Source organism: Micromys minutus (assembly GCF_963924665.1).
Source record: "Micromys minutus genome assembly, chromosome: 10".
Lineage (NCBI taxonomy): Eukaryota > Metazoa > Chordata > Mammalia > Rodentia > Muridae > Micromys > Micromys minutus.
Genome location: NC_137979.1, coordinates 24260604 through 24281164, shown reverse-complemented (window position 1 = coordinate 24281164; position 20561 = coordinate 24260604). Strand labels below are relative to the sequence as shown.

General features: G+C 43.3%; 2 protein-coding genes across 3 annotated transcripts in view; both read right to left on the bottom strand.

Moving 5' to 3' along the window:
* ZZEF1 (zinc finger ZZ-type and EF-hand domain containing 1) overlaps positions 1-20561 on the bottom strand; it is a 95776-nt gene that overhangs the window by 8183 nt on the left and 67032 nt on the right. For both annotated transcript variants that reach the window (XM_080923670.1, XM_080923669.1), the window contains exons 39-51: positions 18355-18632; positions 15448-15622; positions 14839-14971; positions 11988-12187; positions 10333-10452; positions 8717-8908; positions 7786-7886; positions 5509-5644; positions 5057-5416; positions 3124-3267; positions 1922-2090; positions 817-915; positions 218-383 (exon numbers count right to left, since the gene is read on the bottom strand). In XM_080923670.1, the coding sequence (XP_080779796.1) occupies positions 218-383; positions 817-915; positions 1922-2090; positions 3124-3267; positions 5057-5416; positions 5509-5644; positions 7786-7886; positions 8717-8908; positions 10333-10452; positions 11988-12187; positions 14839-14971; positions 15448-15622; positions 18355-18632 (2273 nt within the window). The remainder of the gene's footprint in view (positions 1-217; positions 384-816; positions 916-1921; positions 2091-3123; positions 3268-5056; positions 5417-5508; positions 5645-7785; positions 7887-8716; positions 8909-10332; positions 10453-11987; positions 12188-14838; positions 14972-15447; positions 15623-18354; positions 18633-20561) is intronic.
* On the bottom strand, positions 1053-1412 carry LOC308425066 (cytochrome c oxidase subunit 6C-2-like). Its single transcript, XM_080922266.1, has one exon. It carries the CDS (start codon positions 1409-1411, stop codon positions 1181-1183), a length of 231 nt encoding a protein of 76 aa, XP_080778392.1. The 5' UTR covers position 1412; the 3' UTR covers positions 1053-1180.

Here is a 20561-nt window from a genome sequence, read left to right as displayed (position 1 = left end):
AAAGAAAAAGCAGATAAGCTTCTGATAAAAAACAAAACAAAACAAAACAGCAGAGACTTTTATGACCTTTGAACGAAGCAAAAATTACTTACACAGGACATAAAACCCACTAACTTAAAGGAATGACATTAAAATTACATTTAAAGATGCCATTAACAAAGGAATTAGGAAACAGAGTAGGAGAAGGTGTGTCCAGGGACTGATCCCAACAACCTACCTGTGGCTGCAGCATCGCACAATCCTCAGCAGTAAGTGGATGGCTTTCAGTCGCTGGTGACCAGTCTGGCGGCAGGCCACACCCACCAGCCATTCCCAGATCTTGCCCAATGGGAGGTGAGGTATGACCCTTTCTTCAGACAACATCTGCTTCAAGATCTCAAACCCTGGTACCACCCCAAACACAGACACTTTAAAAACAATTATTACATTAAAAGTTTTACATTTTGTAAATCATCCACATTTTAATAGGGTGAAATCTTGTGAACATTGAAATTTTGGCTGAAACTAAATTTCTTTTTGCAAAATAACACAAGAACAGCATTCTCAGTTCCTCATTTTTGCAAAAGGTCTTGGCAAAATGCCCACAAGGGTTCTTTTAGATTGTGACCGAAAGCTCTTTTATCTCACCATTCAAGCATACAAGTAGCCATCCGTGACCTTGTGAGGAAAACCAGGTATGGGGGTTGTGAGACACATTTGGAAGGTCTAAGAGAGAAGACTTGCTTTGATTTTAACAGAAGTCAGTAACACAGTGACACCTCTGGCCAGAGTGTGACTGGTGAGCAGAGTATGCAAACAGGAAGGGGGAGCACACACCTGTCTGGAACCGCCCCAGGTGTCCAGCTGTCACAGTGAATCGGTAGCCCCACTCGGTGTTGCTCATGTCTGAGGTAAACCGGTAATACAGAGTATCTCCTGGGCCACAAACCAGAGACAGGTCAGGGTATGGGAGCAACAAGGATAGCAGCTGGAGTGTTTCTCATTAAATACATAAATTCCATTTTAAAATCTGCCAACAAGTCCTCTTTTTTTTTTTTTTTTTTTTTTTTTGTCCATATAACTGTTGTTTATTGAGAGAAACTACTCCTTAGCCCATGTATTCATGTTTCACAGTTCAGGAACACAGGTCAGCAATGAACTTCTATCAAGCGCAATCCAAAGAATTCCTTACATTCTGAAATCACTCTGCACTCTGACAGACACCAGCCTTCCTCATCTCTTCAAAGTCTTTCATGGAATCATAATTCCTGTAGAAATCTGCATAAGCCTTCTCTCTTGGTTCAGCCATGCCAAACTTACAGGCAGCAGCAACTCCTAGGGCTGCAGCGAATGCGCCAACAATATGAGCCTGCAGACACTTGGCCAGAAGACCACGCATCTGTGATTTCAGCAACAAAGTACCAGAATTCATGGTAGCCAATTCCTCTGCACCAATGTCCTCTGTTTTCAGAGAAACTGAGAACCTTCCAGCCAACAATTCCTCTTCTAAATATTATGCTTTTTAAAAATTTGTTTTCCCTTTACTTATTCTGGGGTGAGAAGTGTGTGTGAGGTGGACACGCACATGCCAAGGTATGTGTATAGTTGGTTCTCTTTTCATCACGTGAGTCCTGGGGCTTGAGCTCAGGTTGACAGGCTTGGCAGCACCACTGAGGCATCTCACTAGCCTTTGCTATTATGTTTAAATGCTTCCTGTCAACTCTCCGCAGTGCCGGGAGATTACTCAGGCAAAAATGCTTGCTGACAAGCCCGACAACCTGAGTTCCATCCCTGGGACCCATGTGGAGAAGACTGACTCTCACAAGTTGTGCTCTGATCTTGACAGGGGCACTGTGACACATATTCAACCCCTAAAATAAATAAATGTACACAAAAATTTAAAGAAAAAGTCTATATAACACATTTTTTTTTCTTAAATTACCTGGAAGCTCAAAATCTTTCCACTTGTGTTGTGACCCACTGAAGTTGTGCCGGTCCTGCTGAAAGTCATTACTGCTAGACATGGCTAGTTCATCACAGCCCTCCTCTGTGTTACACTGAGGGTCAAATTTGATTGAGAGGTAGATTGCGCCAGGAATGTGAACTTTATCCTAGGAAGGGAGGCAGAGAATACTTTTACCACTGTCACTAGCTGCCACTATGGCTGTCACTGTAACCAGGGACACGGAGCATGATCAAGCCACAGTCCCTTCCTCCAGCTCAGTTTAGCCAAGGTGTTGAACAAAGACTCTGAGAAGGTGGGCACAGTGGGTAGACAGAATAGGGCATTTACAGGGAGCTTCTCAGGGGAAGCGACACAGGAGCACCAGAGTGGCTCAGCAGGGGCCACTGGAAAGGTCTGCATGTCTGAAGGTGGCAGGGAGTGTGGCTCAGGTTGGGTTCTAGAGGCTGTGCCATGAACATGTGTACTAAGGAGAGGTGTCCAGGCTGACTTTGATCTCATCCTCAAGAAGAATCCCAGTTGCTGAGGAGCCAGGCCAGGGGGTGAGTGGTGAGAATGGGGAGGGTATAGCAACAGGAGCCTCAAAGGCCAGTTTGGGGCAGTCGGGAAGACAGGATAATCCTTTCTGTACAACCCAGCATCTGAGCGAATGAGTGAAGCTCGGGAACAGGGGCGACAAGAGGCTTAGAAGGACAGCGTGAGGAGGGTCACATCTTTGGGAAATGATGTCTCAGGTGATTCCTGTCCCAGCTGCTAAGGAAAGGTGCACAACATCAGGTCAGTAAGAACACCTGAGGTGGTTCATGCCTTCTTAGCCAAATTCTTAAGGCTCTCTATTTAGACAAATTCAGGATGGAAAAGATGAAGCTTTGAGGGCAAGGTAAGTAAAAAGGGGCTTGTGTCTCCAAAGTTGTGGCCTGGTCATCAAAAGACAGTTAAAGAGGTTGATGCTAGACCCCCATACAAACTTACTGTTGGAAGCTGAGGAGGCTTCACTTGGGAAAACTTACTATGGGAAGAGTAGACTCTCCTCTGAGGCCATTAACCCACATTTTCCTATTGATACACTTCAGTCTGGAGAAGGGGAAATCTGGCTACCCGGGACTCATGGCTTTAGACAGGAGACAAGGAGACAGGATTTGTGAAAAGAGGGAGATACAGTTTCTGATGCTCAGCTGTACCTCAAAGCTGGTGTTGTTGTTATATGGGTGTTTAGATTCCCTCACTTGCACCTCCATTCCTGGTTCCTCCATGAACTGACAGGCAGCCAGGGCCATGGTCCCCAGCATGTTCTCTCGGCAGCCCTGGAGCACTTTCTGTAGGATCTGAGAAGACAGAAGGTAGGTAAGGGCAGGGCCAGGCAGTGTCATCAGGAAGAAGGGAGATCCACTCACTCAAAGGCACTGGCAACCATCCAATATGCCCCCAAATGCAACTCCAGCCCCACTTCTTAACAGGCCCTGTTCTAAATCAGAACAATCATTTCTAGAAGACCTTCAAGAAGAGAACTAGTCATAATGTTCCAGGCCCCTAAAAGCACTCACCACCAAGCAGGTAGAAGGAGCTGTAAGTACACATTATACACATAGGGTAAAATGGCCAAAATGAGGAGCTTTGGGGACCCAATGGGCAAAGAAACACATGTCTACAACAGAGGCCTGCTGAGGCAGTGGCTGCCTGCCACTGCCCTTCACAGATAGCAAGTGAGGTTAGAGCACACTGCCAGTGCCTGCAGGGTTGTGATGCTAGCAAACAATCTAGGGTTTGCAGAAACCAATGGTCCTAGGTGGACAAAACAAGTGTCAGAGAACACACCAACCTTCCCGTGCTCAGCACACTGCATGGGACGGAGAGGACTAACATGACCCATGATTTCTGTACCTGAAACCGAGGAGAGAGTGACTAAACCTGCATCGGAAGGAATAAGTGCACAGGGATGCTAAGGTGTGAACCAGAATGTTCTCTGTGATGCTGGGCTCTCTGCTTCTATGAAGTAGGAAGTGAAAAACAGACCCTGACCCAGCATTAATTAGACATGGCATTTATATGTATGCATGTGGCTTGAAGATACATGTGTACATTATATTCATACATATATGTGTACATTCTTCTTCTGTCTGTGAAGGCAGAAGAAGATAATGGATCCCCCAGAACTGGAGTTGTAGGAGATTGTGAACTGCCCAGCGTGAATGCTGGGACTAAACTTAAGCCTTCTACAGGAGCAGCATGTGCTTGTAACTGCTCAGCTATCTTTCTGGCCCTACAGCATTATTTTAAAAGAGAACAAGGAAGACCTGATAGAAAAAGAAAACATGGGGTGGAGACATGGCTCAATGGTTAAGGGCACTGGCTGCTCTGACAGAGGACTCTAATTGCAGCATGCACATGAATGCTCACAACCATTTTAAACTACAGCTTTAGGAGATAGGACACGCGTTTTTGGCCTTTGAAGACACAACAGACACATGAAGTACATGCAGGCAGAACATTGTACACATAAAATAAAAATAAATTAGAAAAGAAAAATCAAAATACAACATGGCCTCAAACTTAAAACTCCAAATTGGAGAACCAGGCTTCATAGAATCTCATGAACTCTTGTGAAATCTCCATCACCTCAAAGACAGAGTCTTGAGTAAGTCTTACAAGCAAGGTCATGGGGCAACCCAGGTGTGAGGGCAGATCACTTGACTTCCATAGACGGTCAGAAATGACAATTTAAAACAGAAGGCAAAACCCTCATTGAAAGCCTTGTTGTATTATGGGGTCAGGCTACCTGGGCATCCTAATTACCTTGTCCTTTGACTTTGCATCATGTGAAGTTCTAGGGACCTGAGAAGACACAGGCTAGCTAGGACAGTTGTAAGACAGCTGTAAAACTATCAAGGCAGAAGATACAAGGCAGGTTTCCAGGGACTACTGCTGCAAATGTTCTCTGCATTCACTCAGGCCTGTGCTGTGAGCTCAATTCCAGAAAACCCATGGGCCAGACGAGAGCAGCCCTTACTTCTGCTGTATTCATATCTGTCCCAGGCTGTACCATTCAAATACCCCAGGGCCAGAGATATGGAGGAGGGGCAGAGAGGAGCCTGGGCTGAGCAGAGAGTTAGCTACCTTCTCCCACTGGTGCTTTTCTTCCAGCTGCATGAACATATCCAAAATGTAGGTCATATGTGCAGGGCCACTAAGCTCCAGGATGTCCTCGCTCACTGGCACGTGCCCTGGCCACTCAGCCAGCAGGGAGGCAAGCACATGGCGAGCATACAGGACTGCTGTGGCCTCATTCACACGGAAGAGGTAGTCCCGGACAGCCCTCTTGTTCTTGTAGTTCAGCTCCTTGTGCAGGAGGGAAGCACTCTTGCTCCGGCGCTGCTTGGCGTAGCTCTGCTGCAGCTCACTCTCTGTGCTGGAAATCAGCTTCTGGGTCACAGGGTTCGATTCAGGAGTGGCTTGGTCAGAACGCACAGGCCGGGACTGCAAAGCCAAGACCATTGTTACAGAGGCCTGGCCTTCTCACTACAGGGAACAGGAGTTCACACACTTTGATCCCAAGACAGGTGACATACCAAGCATGGCAAGATAATCATGTCTGTGTCCACAGCTTTGGCGCTCTGCTCCTCCAGCTTCAGACTCCTACTGGGTTGCCACCTCTGTGCCAAGGAGCGAATCCTCTCATCTGTGGTGAGCTCATCCCCATCAAACCTGAAGGGGAGCCCAGTGATAGGCACAGAAAGTGGAGGAGACAAGAACTTAAAATACACTGCACGTGTTAGAAAGGTGCCCAGGGTTATACTCTCACCATCACCCACAATCACATCATTACTTGCTGTACTTTGCAAACCAGAGTACAGCATTTATCCACATGCATACACATAGACTTCCAAGCATAGCCTCATGACAGAGATGTAAACTGTCCCCATGGAACCGCTTTCCTCTTTATCTGTGCATCACATGCCGGCCTGGCCCAGAGCACCCCTCAAAAAAAGTGCTAGATTCCCTGGAACTAGTGTTAAAGATGGTTGCATACTGCCATAGGGATGCTAGAGATCAAACCCAGGTCCTCCACAAGCCAACAAGTGTTCTTAACCACTGAGCTATTTCTCTAGTCTTTATCTTTCTTTATTTTGGGAATATGTGTATGGGAAGCTGACCTCATTACCTCATTATGTTCCACCTTATTTTTAGAGACAGGGTCTCTGAGTCTGGAGCTTCCTGACTGAGTTAAGACTGGCTAACTAGCAAGCTTCAGGAATCCATTTCTCTATCCCTACATCCCCATTACTAGAGTTATAGACAAGTCCTGCCAGGCCTAGCTTTTACATGGGTATAGATCCTAATGCTTGCATGACACACACTTTATCAAGTGGGTTGTCTTCCCACTTTCCCTCTGTTTGCCTCTGGATGATTTGAAAGGAAAAGATGATGGGGCACCAATGAAAGGAAAAGTCACTGAAAGGAAAAGTCACGGGGCACCAATGTTGTGAAAAGATGACGTCCTGGGTTTCGGCACCAATGTTAGGGGAAGGATGAAGACAGTGGGGGGCATATGGCCCATGCAGGTGCGGCAAGGCCTGGGGGCAAGGGAGATAGATGCCTCTGGGGGGCCCATGTTGGGAATCCCTTCCCCCTGAGGGACCAGCCACACAATGGTATAGTACAGAATAGAGTTTATTCAGGAGAGTTAAGAGGGGGTAGAGGCAGAGAGAGACACACAGGCACACAGACACACACACACACACAAAGAGAGAGAGAGAGAGAGAGAAAGAGAGAGAGAGAGAGAGAGAGAAAGAGAGAGAGAGAGAGAGAGAGAGAGGAATAGAGGAGTAGAGGCTGGCCATGAACACGTGGAGGGAGGGGGGGAAGGGAAAGGGAAGAGGAGGGATAGGGCGGAGAACAAGAGAGCAAGAGCAAGAGGGGCTGCGAGAGAGGAGGGGGCAAGTAGCCCCTTTTATAGTGTCAGGTCACTGGGGCGGAGCATACCTGGCTATTGCCAGGTAATTGAGGGGTGGGGTTTACAGAATCCCAACATCATTGTGTGAGAAAAGCAACATTCTATGTGCTTCAGTCTGAGTTCTTCCTTGTGTTTTAGTTACAGTAGCTTAGGCTGTATCCTGACTGCTCCATCTCACACAGAATTTAGGTAATCCACAGGGTAAAATAGAAACAAGAAGGAAGTTCATTAACATTCATTATAGGTTAGAAAAAGAAGCTAAAGGGGGTAGAGAGGTAGCTTAGCATATACAAGGCTCTGGGTCTGAGACCTAGCACTGCAAAAAGGGAGGGAGGGGACAGACAGATGCAAGACAGAAAGAGGGTAAGAGGAAAAGGTGTGTGTGAGAAGAGAGAGATCAAAGCTAGGCCATGGGGACTGATGAGGAGACTGGGGGGTAGATTTGTAAAGTTCTACACAAATTCAGAAGATGGATTCCGGAGCCATCTCTGAGCTTCCTGGCCAAGAGAAGGCTATACTGTTGATAATATAATTATTTCTGTAGAAAAGTCACAAAAATAATGTACACCAATGAAAACACTGGAGTCAAAATCACTCTGGAGCCCCAGCACCTGCTCTGCTCTGTGCCATCTGCTCACTGGATGGCATGAGACGCATCTCAAAGTCTGTACCTGTAAAGAGTGCACACATGACCTTCTCAAAGGAAACTGTCAAACTCTCACAGATCTTCCAGGCAAAGTGGCACAGCTGCCTTTCCTGGGCCATCAGGAAGAACTCCAGGTCAGTTCTTTGGCTGCCTGGCCTGTCAGGACCTCTCTCCAGATTCCCTGGCAGCAGGCATGGGTCCCCCATTCTCACTTGGAACACCTAAGTATATCTTAATGGTCTTTACCTCTTCTGAACCTCTAGGAAGAAAGAATCGGTCTTTTTCATCTGCAGTTCATATATGGCCCGGAGAATGTGCAGAGGGGCATTGAGGGCATCATGAGCCATCTGGAGGCGTGGAAGAAGGCAAAAGACAGATGTGGATTTGCTCTTTAACACACAGACAATATGCACTCCAAAATGACAAAACACTGTTTCAGGCCCCCAGGTTACACTTGGAGAATATGGAGGTTCTTTTCAAGAGCATTTCAAATTTTGAGCACTAATGTATGAACTATAAAATGTACAATACTATTTAAAGGCACTTCAGGAACTAGAGAAATTGCTCAGTGGTTAAAAATACTTACTGTTCTTGCAGAGGACCTGGATTTAGTTGCCAGCACTCACAAAGTGGCTCAGAATAACCTGTGACTCCAGTTTCAGGGGATTCACTGACCTTTGTGACCTGCTACAGGCTCCTGCATACATGTGGAACGTATAAAATCACACAGGCATACACCATGCACATAAAATAAATTATTCTTAAAACCACTACAATGATATGGCTCTACTATTGTTCCAGATCTTTTTTGTATACAATATACTAAACAGAAAATGAATTTTCAGGATATCAAATTGAGCAGTTAAAAATTTTTTTAAAGTTTATTTATGTGAATAGATGTTTTACCTGAATGTTTGACTACGTACCAATGTATAGCATAGTGCCCACAGAGGCCAGAAGAGGTTTTGGTCTTCTGGAACTGGAATTAACAGACAGTTGTGAGCTCCCATTTAGGTGCTGGGAATTCAACTTGGGTCTTCTGAAGACTAGCAAGTACTTAACCATTGAGCTACCTCTGCATTCCTTAGATATACTGAAGAGGAAGAACAGCCCTAGCCAAAGAGAACCCATTCCTCTGATACCTCTGCTCTACACACATGATGACCAGTAAACATACCAAGAAGCATATTCTGGTGGGTTCATCCAAGCTTTCAAGAGGGTCTAGCTTCTTCTGTTCTGCTTCTCCAGGGCTACTAACTGGCCGGTCCAGTTCTTCCTCTTGGTCCCCTCGTTCGTCTAGCTGCAGCTCTCCGTGCTCAGTCAGAGTGTTGGTCTCCTTTTTTGATGAGTACAGCATAATGGACAGAATCTACACACAGTCAGATAAGCAGAGTAGGGAGACGAGTGTTGAGAGTGTTGAGTGAGTGGGAAGGTGACCTAGGTCTTTAATTACTTAAGGGTATTACTTAGAGCACACGTGTGCATGAGTATGTGATTAGTAAAGGAACATGAAAGCATGTTCAACTGTATATATAACAGAGAAAATGCTGACAAAAACTGAGGATACCCTTGTGTTTATTATCTTTTCTTGATAGCCCAAGTGGGGATAATTCTTTTCCAACTTGTTTGGAGAAATGCAGCTATTAAGCTATTTAAAATGTTTATATTGGAGCTGGAGAGACAGCTCAGCGGTTAAGAGCACGACTGCTCTTCCAAAGTCCTGAGTTCAATTCCAAGCAACCATGGTGTTTCATAACCATCTGAAATGGGGTTTGATGCCCTTTTCTGGTGTGTCTGAAGCCAGTGACAGTGTATTTAAATAATTCTTTTAAAAATGTTTATATCCTTTTCACCTATTAACTTATCTTTTAGAAATGACAAAACACATAAAAATGCTGTTCAAAATAAAGCCAATTAAGCATTAACAGGGACAAAAAACCTGTAAAGCACTTTCTAGTCTTATACATAACCATTAAGAAGGGTTGTTATAGGAGCTGCAGATACGGCTCAGCAGTTAAGAAGAGCATTGGATGCTTTTCCGGAGGACTTGAATTAAATTTCTAAAACCCACAAGGCAGCTCACAACAACTGAACTCCAGGGTAACTAATGTCCTCTTCTGGCATCGTTGGGCACCAGGCATGCAAGTGTTGCAGACATGTTTGCAGGCAAAACACTCATACATATAAAATAAAAATTAAAAAAGATTCTCTAAGATCCCAGTTATCCAGTAATGTGTTTTAGCACATTTCCCTTAGATGTAAGCAAACCCAGAGCTAATTCTTCAGATGCAAGCATTTGTGGAAGTGAGGGTGAGGGACAGAGCACCCTGGCAGCATGGCTTCCCTTATACTAGATGCTAGCACTTGACCTTGAAAGCCTCTGGGAACTACAAGAATTCCACTAAGAAACATGTAAGGCCTCAGAGGAATAACAATAAAGTGAAATTATAGACTAAAATCCTACATAAGATAAACATGAGTGTGGTCATATTTACAAACTGATCTTGGCTCAAAGAAACTTTGGAGGGAAATAGTAATTCAAAAGCACATTTTATTATCATGATATAATGGCCAATTATATGTTTCCACAAAATACTTCTCCCAGGTTCTATGAACAAACACCCAATTCATTTTCCTGGCAGGGGAGGACAGGTGTCAGAATCCCTGATTCAGGAAGACAGAATCAAGGCTGGGCTTCAAAGCTGCACAGAATCAGAGTACACAGGGTGGAACTGGTTGAAACAAGCTAGCTCTGCTTCAGGACACAGATCTAGAGGGCACCCTCCTTATTACCTCTAGGTCCCGGAGGAGCCAGGTCTTACTGAAACCAGTTCCTTTGCTGCACTTCTTCACCAGCAGCTTTAGCAGATCGGTCTGGAGGAAGGTGGCATGGGTCTCTTCGAAACCGTGAGCCTGCCAAGCCAAGAGAGTGGTTTGCAGCTGATGTAGAGTGACAGTTAAGGTTGGACAGAGCCCCAGCCTTTCCCTGACCCAGTCTCAGCTGATGGCCCAACTGCCTGGAAATGCCAGTCAGTAAGAAGGTACTCAGAATCTTAACCATGAGCCATCGCTCCTCATTCACTCCGTGTTCTTTCACAAACACTCTTGAAACCTATTTACTGTCACTTCTCTCTTTACTTCCCCAAAACTCTTGAGGCTAAAATCCAAGCCCTAATCATGGCTGACGGGTCCTATAAAGCTCCCAGTCTGCTTCTGTAGCTTCATCCCCAGGCTACACTATCTTAAAGACCTAGAGGTCCTTCTGCTCTGTGACTGACTATCAATGACTGGTCCAACTCAAGGTCTGAAACTTGTTATTCTTTCTGTCCATAATCCCCGAGGGTAACTCGGTATCTGTGACCTCAGTTTTCCCTTTTAAAGGCTTTCTGATGCAGGGCTGTCTTCCTTTCAGGTAGCTCTTCCCCTGGCCTGGAGACTCTAAGCCTCATGAGAGCATGGCTCTTCTTTCTAGCTCACCACTGAACACCCAGCTGGTTCTTGGTGCTCAACAAATATCAACAGATTGAGTGAGTACTTATGGTGGTACACATTTTAATCTTAGCATTTGGGAGTTAGAGATGGGCAGAACTCTAAGTCTGAAGCCAGCCCATCCACATTATAAATTACAATCTAGTCAAGCTACATAATGACTGTTTTTTTAAAACAAAACAAAACAAAAAACACCCCACACAAAACAAAACTGTATGAATGAGAATTTAAGACCTCTGCTATCAGGGAGTTACTGTCTTCTTTTCTACTAGAGTAGAAACAGTGAAACAGTATGGTAATACTGACAACTACACCTCAGGGCTGCCCAGGGCTAGAAAGCCAAGAAGACAAGTTTCTGGTGGTGCCTGAGTCTCCACAATGACCTCCCTACCAGAGGTACCACTGAACACGTCAGCTGGGATCCTTTCAAGGACAGCTCTGTGAGGAAGATTTGTATCTGTAAGCAGATACAAATGCATCTCCTGGAAAGAACTTTCCTACCCTCCAGTCCACTAAGGATTCAAAGGGCACCATGGGTCAGGGCTTTTATCCACCCCAAATAGCATCTAACTACTCTAATGTAGCTACTTCCTCCCAGCCCAATAGCCACACCTGTCCCTTGAAGCTCCAAGGGATGCCAGCTCCCTTTATTCTTCCCTGCATTCCTATAAATGACCCAGAGGAGCGCCTGTTAGTTGGGAAGTGGCAAACCTTTCAGTCCAGTTTTCTTCTCCTCTGAAAGGATTATGTCTCCATGAAGCCAAGTCCATGAAACAATATTGAAAAAACTGAGACTCAAACTACTGGGAAAGTTCTATTTCCTCCTTAATGCAATCCTTGTACAAGCATTTCTCAAAACAACCCATTGTTAACCATTCATTCAAGTCAGATGACATTTCCTCCTTGTTAATCCCCCGCAGATAGGTTGGTTTATGCAAATAGAAGAGGCTCACCATTACCTTTAGTGTTTTATATAAACCTTTGAGAGCCAGGGACAGGACCCAGGTTGCTTCCACTGCCTCAGGACAATGGCTGTCCATGCTGGTTTGCAGGAGGTGACTGGCAATAAAGGCAAAGTGTTGGGAGTACTGGCTCAGCTGGGCCTGAGAGGTGCCACACTCTTGTCCTCCTCCCTTCTGGACCAACTGGTAGTCCTTCACTGAAGCATCGTATCACAAAGGAAAAGAAAGGCATAAATGATACTGTTAGTGCCTCTTGTAGCTGGATTTTTCCACAGGTCTCAGTAAAGCAAGGACTGCAGAAAGAAGCTTAGGTCTCTACTATATTTATGCCCAGTTTGCAGATGAACACAAATGTGGTACAGGGACATTTGTCCAGGGAGAAACAGAGGAAAAGTCACAGTGCAAAATTCTTACTACTATGCACAGGCAAATTATTGCCAAAAGTGTTGTGATGACTGTTCTTGATTGTCAACTTATTTGCATCCTGGACTAACTAAAGCCCAAGAATGAAGCACAATGCTTAGTGGGCCTATCTGGATTCCGGAGACGATACATTCCTCACTTGGGTGTGTTACTCAGGCCCATTTACCAAGAGACTCAGAAAGCTGCTAGCTTTGAGTGGATCCTGGAACAGGAGGAAAAGGCTCTTCAGTAGGTCCAGGCTGCTGTGTGTAGGCTGCTCTACCACTTGGACTATATGCTCCAGCATCCCTGAAGTGTCAGGTACTTGAAGTGTCAGTGGCAAATAGGGATGCTGTTTGAAGCCTTTAGCAGGCTCCCTATACGTGAATCACAGAAGAGACTTTGAGATTTTGGAACAATCCATCACTTGAAGACAGCTCTTAGCCTGGTATTGAGCCTTAGTGGAAACTGAACATCTAATAATGGGCCATCAAGTTACCATGTGACCTGAGCTGCCCATCACAACCCTAACCCTAATACCCATCACAAGCTGGGTATTATTTGACCTACAAAGCCACAAAAAAGGACGTGAACAACTGCAATCTATTATCAAATGAAGTGGTACCTACATGGTTGGGTTGGGCCTGAGCAGGTTTTGAAGACACAAGCAAGTTACATGAAAATTGCTTAAAAGCCTACAGTTTCTACTCCCATTACAATGCTTTCTGCTCCTTGGGCTCCAGTGCCACACTTACTAGGTGTAGTGGTACATGCCTGTAACCCCAGCACTTGAGAAGCAGAAGATCACATATCTAAAGTCATCCTCAGTTATATAGTTAATTCAAGGCAGCCTGTTCTATGTGAGATCTCTTCACACACACACACACACACACACACACACACACACACACACACACACACACACCAACAAATCTCCAAATACCTCAGCTTAAAATTTCTTTATCCAGAAAAATTATGTTTCATAAAGATCTTAATTTTAGTTATAGGTATACATGTCTGCCAGTATGATGGTTTGTACATGTAAGCACAGTGCCAGTGGAGACTGAGAGAGGGTACTGGATGCCTTGGAGCTGGAGTTACAGGTGGTTGTGAGCCACTAGATATGAGTGCTGGAACCAAACTTGGATCCTCTCTGCATGAGCAATATGTGCTCTTAACTGCTGAACCATCTCTCCAGCCGCAGTGAAAATAATCTTTCAAAGATAAAGCCAAAGCTGGGGGTGATAGCACTTAGGAGAGAAAAGCCAACTGGGCTACATGGTGAGACTCATCTCAAACAATGACAAGGTGAGAACAAACACTCTCCATATAGATTCTTGTAGCAGAAAACATGGACACAAGATGTGCTAAAGGAAGTGTTTAAGCCAGAGAAAATTATGCAAAATGGAATTCTGAGTCTACAAAAAGGGATGAAGAACAGCAGAAATAGTAAATGTGTACTTGAATAAAATACACATTGTTTTCATTTTAAATCTCTCTAAAAATAACTCATATTTAAAAGCTGACATTGTTTTAAGTACAATGAGTTTTCCATCATGTAGAATAAAGAGAGTGACTACAGTAACATGAATGGTGAGTACATACAGGGTACAAATGCAGTATTTTGATAAAACTGCAAAGTGGAAAACATCTGGAGACAGTCCTGGGGTGCAGAACAAACTTCGGGGTGGTCTCCAAAGTGATGCCTATGTTGGCATCAGAGCTACAGTTACAGTTGGAGTCAACAGCAGACATGAAGTGAATCTTTAACACATAAGAAAAATCAATTCAAAAGAAGGCAAGAGAGGAAAAAAAGAACTAAGAACAGATGAGACAGATGGAAATATGAAAGGGAGCAGCAGACTTCAACTCAGTCAACAGTAGAATGCCTGGATAAGCACCAAAGGCAGGACAGTCACACTGGGTTTACACAGAAGACCCCAGGTATATAGTATCCACAAGAAATCAACTTATGTGTATATTATGTTTATTAATTGTTACTACTTTTTACTTTGAGACAGGGTCTCATTATGCAGCCTAGACTGGCCTCAAACTTACGACCTATCAGGCTGATCTTAAATGTATGATCTTCCTGCCTCGGTGCTGAGATTACAGACATGTACCATCACACTCTGCATAAGAAATGCACTTTAATTGTAAATATATGAGCTGGTGAGAGAATTCAGTGGATAAAGGCATTTGCCACCAAGCCTGATAACCCGAATCTCTAGAACCGCAGTGGTACAATGGGAGAACTGATGTCACAGTTGTCCTCTGACCTCCATATGTATGTGTACGCACATGAGCACAACACAAATGAATAACTGTAACTTAAAAAGTTAAAAATCACATGCAGGAGCAAGAACGTGGGCATTTCCACTGGCTTTAGAGTATGCAAGGATTAAACTATTTCTTTCATTCTTAGAAGATAAGTTATGCTTAGGACCTGTTTTCCTTTTCCTGGTTTTGACGTCGACAATCACAGCTCTATTCTTCTCAGTGAAGTACTTTAAGACGATCACATTATGGGGTTCATTGGCATTATCCATATAAACACAGCGGGTTCCCACGCAGAGGACCTGGAGGATTGATGCAGGAAGAGGCACCTAATTAGGCACAAGCCCAGTCCCTTTTGCTTGCTCCTCTCCAAACACACAGGGATGGAGGCTTCTCATCCCCAAGTCCAAAGGATTTGGTATAGACATGGCATAAAAGTGGTTTAGGTGCTTGTCATAGCTTTACAGCTCTGCATTCAAATCAGCTGAGGCAAATGAAATGAGCAAGATCAATATGCGTGCCAGTATGAAAGAAAACAGTCTCTGAAGTTCTTTGTAACTGAGGATACTATAGTTACCTACTATTCAGATGTAGTAAAATAAATTAAATGTCAGTGGACAGTGCAAGTCTAACAATTGCACAATTCTGAAAATACACCAAGACTATAAAAGAAAATCTTGTAACAAAAAAAAAAAATCTAAAACCAATTGCAGACATGTGTGTATGTGTGTGTGTATACTCGCAGAGACTTGGACAAACAAGCCTTCAGATGTTATACCTGGGGGAAGCCGACAAGCACCAGCAGGGTGAAGATGTTGGTGTGCTTCAGTTTGAATGGCAGCTGCTTGATGCAGTGGTCTGTGAAGGTGGCAATGACATCTCGCCACAATGGGGCATTGTTGAGTGACCGAAGGATCTCTGCCATGGAGCAGGCCCAGTCTAAGCCCACTCGGCTGGAGGGCAAGAGCACCAGTGTTAGGTGGCAGTATGCAAGGCTACATCTCACACACATCACTGCTTACTACCCCAGGTGCAGTCAGACTCATGCAAACAGCCATCCCTCACTTAGCTTAAAAACTACCAGAATGATGCTTTTCACATGAAGACAAGTCAAAAAAACAACAACAAACAATTCAAAATCTGTTATGTTACATACTTAGTCTACAAACTCAATTTACAACTATATTCTCAAATATGTCTCTAAAACATTGATTCTCAACCTGTGTGTTGTTCAACTCTCAAAGCCTGAAACCACCAAAAAATATACTTACTTTATGTTTCATAGCAGTAGCAAAATTATAATTATGAAGAAGCAACAAAAATAATCTTGTGGTTAAGGTCACCACACCGTGAGGAACTGTATTAAAGGGTTACAGCATTAGGAAGGATGAGAAGCACTGCTCTAGCATGTAATCCTCACAGGTATACACAGACATAGTCACAGCTTAGAGAGATATACGGTACAAATCCAGTTCATTTTTCCTTCTTCACTTAATTTCAAGCTTTGTATTATGATTATGTTCATTTTTATAATGAAAACAAACTTTTCAACCTCAACGTCTATACTTACTTTTCTCTGGAAAAATCTACCAGAATAGATCTCATCAAAGTTGACTGGATGGAAGGATCAACATTGTAAAAATGGCCATCTTACCAAAAGCAATCTACAGATTCAATGCAATCCCTATCAAAATTCCAACTCAATTATTCATAGAGTTGGAAAGAGCAATTTGCAAATTCATCTGAAATAACAAAAAACCTAAAATAGCAAAATCTATTCTCAACAACAAGAAAACTTCTGCAGGAATCACCATCCCTGACCTCAAGCTATATTACAAGGCAATTGTGTTAAAAACCACATAGTACTGGTACAGAGATAGGCAGGTTGATCAATGGAACAGAATAGAAGATCCAGAAATGAGCCCTCACACATATGGTCACTTGATTTTTGACAACGGAGCTGAAAATATTCAGTGGAAAAAGGACAGCCTCTTCAACAAATGGTGTTGGTTCAACTAGCAGTCAGCATGCAAAAGAATGAAAATAGACCCTTTCTTATCTCCTTGTACTAAGCTCAAGTGCAGGTGGATCAAAGATCTCCACATAAAACCAGCTACACTGAAACTATTAGAAGAGAAAGTGGAGAAAACCTTAGAATACATAGGCACAGGGGGAAAATCCCTGAACAGAACAACAATGGCTTATGCTCTAAGATCAAGAATCAATAAATGGGACTTAATGAGATGGCAAAGTTTCTGTAAGGCTAAAGGCACTGTCAAGAAAACAAAACGGCAGCCAACATATTGGGAAAGGATCTTTACCAATCCCACATCTGATAGAGGTCTAATATCCAATATATACAAAGAACTCAAGAAGTTAGACGCCAAAGAATCGAACAATCCTATTAAAAAATGGGGTACAGAGCTAAACAAAGAATTCTCAACTGAGGAATATCGAATGGCTGAGAAGCAACTAAGGAAATGTTCGACATCCCTAGTCATCAGGTAAATGCAAATCAAAACAACCCTGAGATTCCACCTCACACCAGTCAGAATGGCTAAGATCAAAAACTCAGATGACAGCAGATGCTGGTGAGGATGCGGAGAAAGAGGAACACTCCTCCACTGTTGGTGGAGTTGTAAGCTGGTACAACCACTCTGGAAATCAGTCTGGCGATTCCTCAAAAAATTGGACATAGTACTTACTACCTGAAGACCCAGTTATTCCACTTCTGGGCATATACCCCAAAGATGCTTCAACATATAACAAGGACACATGTTCCACCATGTTCATAGCAGCCTTATGGAAAGAACCCAGGTGTCCTTCAGTAGATGAATGGATATAGAAATTGTGGTATAGGTACACAATAGAGTACTACTACTCAGCTATCAGAAACAATGACTTTATGAAATTCTTAGGCAAATGGATGGAAGTAAAGAACATCATCCTGAGTGAGATAACCCAGTCACAAAAGAACAGACATAACATACAGTCACTGATAATTGGATACTAGCCCCAGAAAGCTCTGAATACCCAAGAAACAACTCACAGACCATAGGAAGCTGGAAAGAAAGAAAGAAAGAAAGAAAGAAAGAAAGAAAGAAAGAAAGAAAAAGAGAAAGGCCAAAAAGTGGAAGCCTCAGTCCTTCTTAGAAAAAAAAAAGTGTATAGCACCCTCTCAGAGTGTGGTACACCTAGACCTTAAATCATTAATAATTCAAGAGCTAAGAATATAGCCTTGTGGCAATTCTTGGTATTTAAAAATCATTATGTTTAATCTTTACACACCAAGAAAACTATTTCCATGTTACGTTTTGTTTTACTTATATTTTATGTTCATTGTAACTAGTAAGATTGCAATGCATACTATCAAACCATTAAAAAAATCAAGTATTGACAAAAATATATTCATATAGTTTCATGCAAAAATGCTTTAAAATCTGTACATTTATCTCTGTTTTTTTTTTTTTTTTGAAAAAAATAAATTTTTTTAAAAAAAAGTTGACTGAAAGGCACTACTGAGCCTCTCAGCCATTTAAGTGTGGATAGACTAGTTTAATGTCACAGAAGAACCTTAGACAACAGCACTACACGATACCAAAATTCACCAACAGCTAGAGCTTTGTTTTCAGTGACTAGCACAGAGAGCAGAGTAGATGATGGGTGTATAAAAACCAAGGCTAACCTGTCCAGACAGACAGCTCCAAGGCTGAAGAGCAGGTGGGTGGTCTTCCAGCCATCTGGTACAACAGCATTGTCTGCTGCAGCAAACAGACTGTGTTTGGCTGAAAGGACCTTCATGACGGCAGCATCTACTTCTGCTGGCTGAAGGCGGATAATTAACTGGCCCAGAAGACCCAGGGTTAGGTGGTAGGTTTCATTCAGGTGGCCTACGTTGGAAATGACAACCTGAAACATGAGTGGGAGGACGTGCTCCAGGTCTATCAGGGGGACCGTGGGACCCTGTCAACAGAGAACGGAAATGTCTTTAGTACAAAATCCATGCAGCAACACCATCTACAAGTGCCACCCATTCATGTATCTTTTACAACTGGCCTGATCCCACCTTCAGACATGGCACATGTACAATCAAATGTAAACAAAATATATATGCTCAGGTATCATTTTATCCTACCTTTTAATTTTAATTTTTAAAAATTTGTATGTGTGTGTTTATACATATATAAGTGCCGTCCCCTGGAGCCCAGAAGAGGGCATTGGATCCCCTGGAGCTGCAGTTACAGGTGGTGCTGAACCTCTGGATGTGAGTGCTAGGAACCAAATTCTGGTCCTCTAGAAGAGCAGCAAGTACTCTTAACTGCTAAGCCGTGTCTCCAACCACCTTCTTATCCTATTCTAATATTCCTTTACTCTAAAGTGTAAACAAAGTATTTTTCTTCCTTTTCTGAAAGAACTAAAAAATGCATAAAAGTCAGACTTTCTATCAAAGTTCCACTCCAGCCCACCAATGCCAAGGAGTAACAACTATTCACAGTTAGATGTACAGTTTGTCAACCTTTCTCCATACACATTTATAGGTAACGAATGTAAAGTACATTGTTTTCCTTTCCTTCCTTCCATGTTTATCATGAATGTATGTACGTGTACTATGGCACATTCAGAGGCCAAGGAAAACCTCCAGTGTTGGTCTTTGTCTTCTACCTTATTTGAGACAGGGTCTCTTTGTCGTTTGTTTCTATGTATCTCACCTATGGGTTTCTGGAGATTTTTCTGTCTTCTCCTTCCCTCTTCTCTCCCCTGGGAAAGACATGTTACTGTATCCAGCTTTACTTGGGTTTTGAGGAGTCAAACTCAGGTCCTCATGCTTGCATGGTAAGTACTTTACCCATCAAGTCATCTCAGCTCTATTTTTCTTTCTTTAAACACTATCTGCATTTTACTTGGCTTCCAATGCTTCATTATTATGAAGGCCATTTTGAAAACAACTGACTATATACATTTCTAGACACTTAAACCATTTATCATTTTCCACAGGGGAAAAATACTACAAGCTTTGAGCATTCTCTTCAAGAATGGGGCGATAGAGCGGCTGGAGCCTCTGAAGAACAAGGAAGGTGTGCAGAGAGGGGCTGGTGTGGTAGGCTACAAGTTTCTCTGTAATGGGAGTACCGAGGAATTGTCAAAAAGACAGACTGGTGAGACGTTATTCAGCTTGGGGTGACTTTGTGTAGAGTCCAAAGAGGAAGAGGAGAAGATCTGTCAAAGAATGGCGACTGTGATGTGAGGTTGATCAAATAAGTAACTGTATGAAAGCTCATGGGATCCAGGGCTTCATGTTAAAGATCAGAGGTGCAAATACAAAAAGAAGAAAACTGACTATATCTTGTGCTGTCAGGTATGAACTGCAGGGCCTGCGATGAACTCGTAACTCATTCTGAGTCCCTATGCCAAGAGGGCCCATACTGACTCTTGCCTGATACTGTGACTGACTCATTTGTCATACATTAGCCTCATGTCCCACACACACATGTGAGTTCTCTCAGTCTAAGCATCATTCAGCAACAAACTGCTTTTAAAATTGTCCCTGGACCCAGAGATCTGAGGACCCAGTCTTAGGTTGCAGTGATACCTCTTTTCCGCAGAGCTTCACAAACTTGGATAAACTCATTTTTCCAGTTTACTAGCTCAACCTTGATTTTTTTTAAAATTGATTTTTATATATGAGAGTACACTGCAGCTGTCTTCAGACACACCAGAAGAGGGCATCAAGTCCCATTACAGGTGTTTGTGAGCCATCATGTGGTTGCTGGGAATTGAACTCAGGACCTCTGGAAGAGCAGTCAGTGCTCTTTCCCGCTGAGCCATCTCTCCAGCCCCTCTGTCTAACTCTTAACAATGAAAAAAAAAAGTATTGCTAAAGCAGTCAACTAT

What these genes read in the sequence shown, in the direction of transcription:
- LOC308425066 (XM_080922266.1), bottom strand. Translation starts at nt 1,411, where the DNA reads ATGAATTCTGGTACTTTGTTGCTGAAATCACAGATGCGTGGTCTTCTG.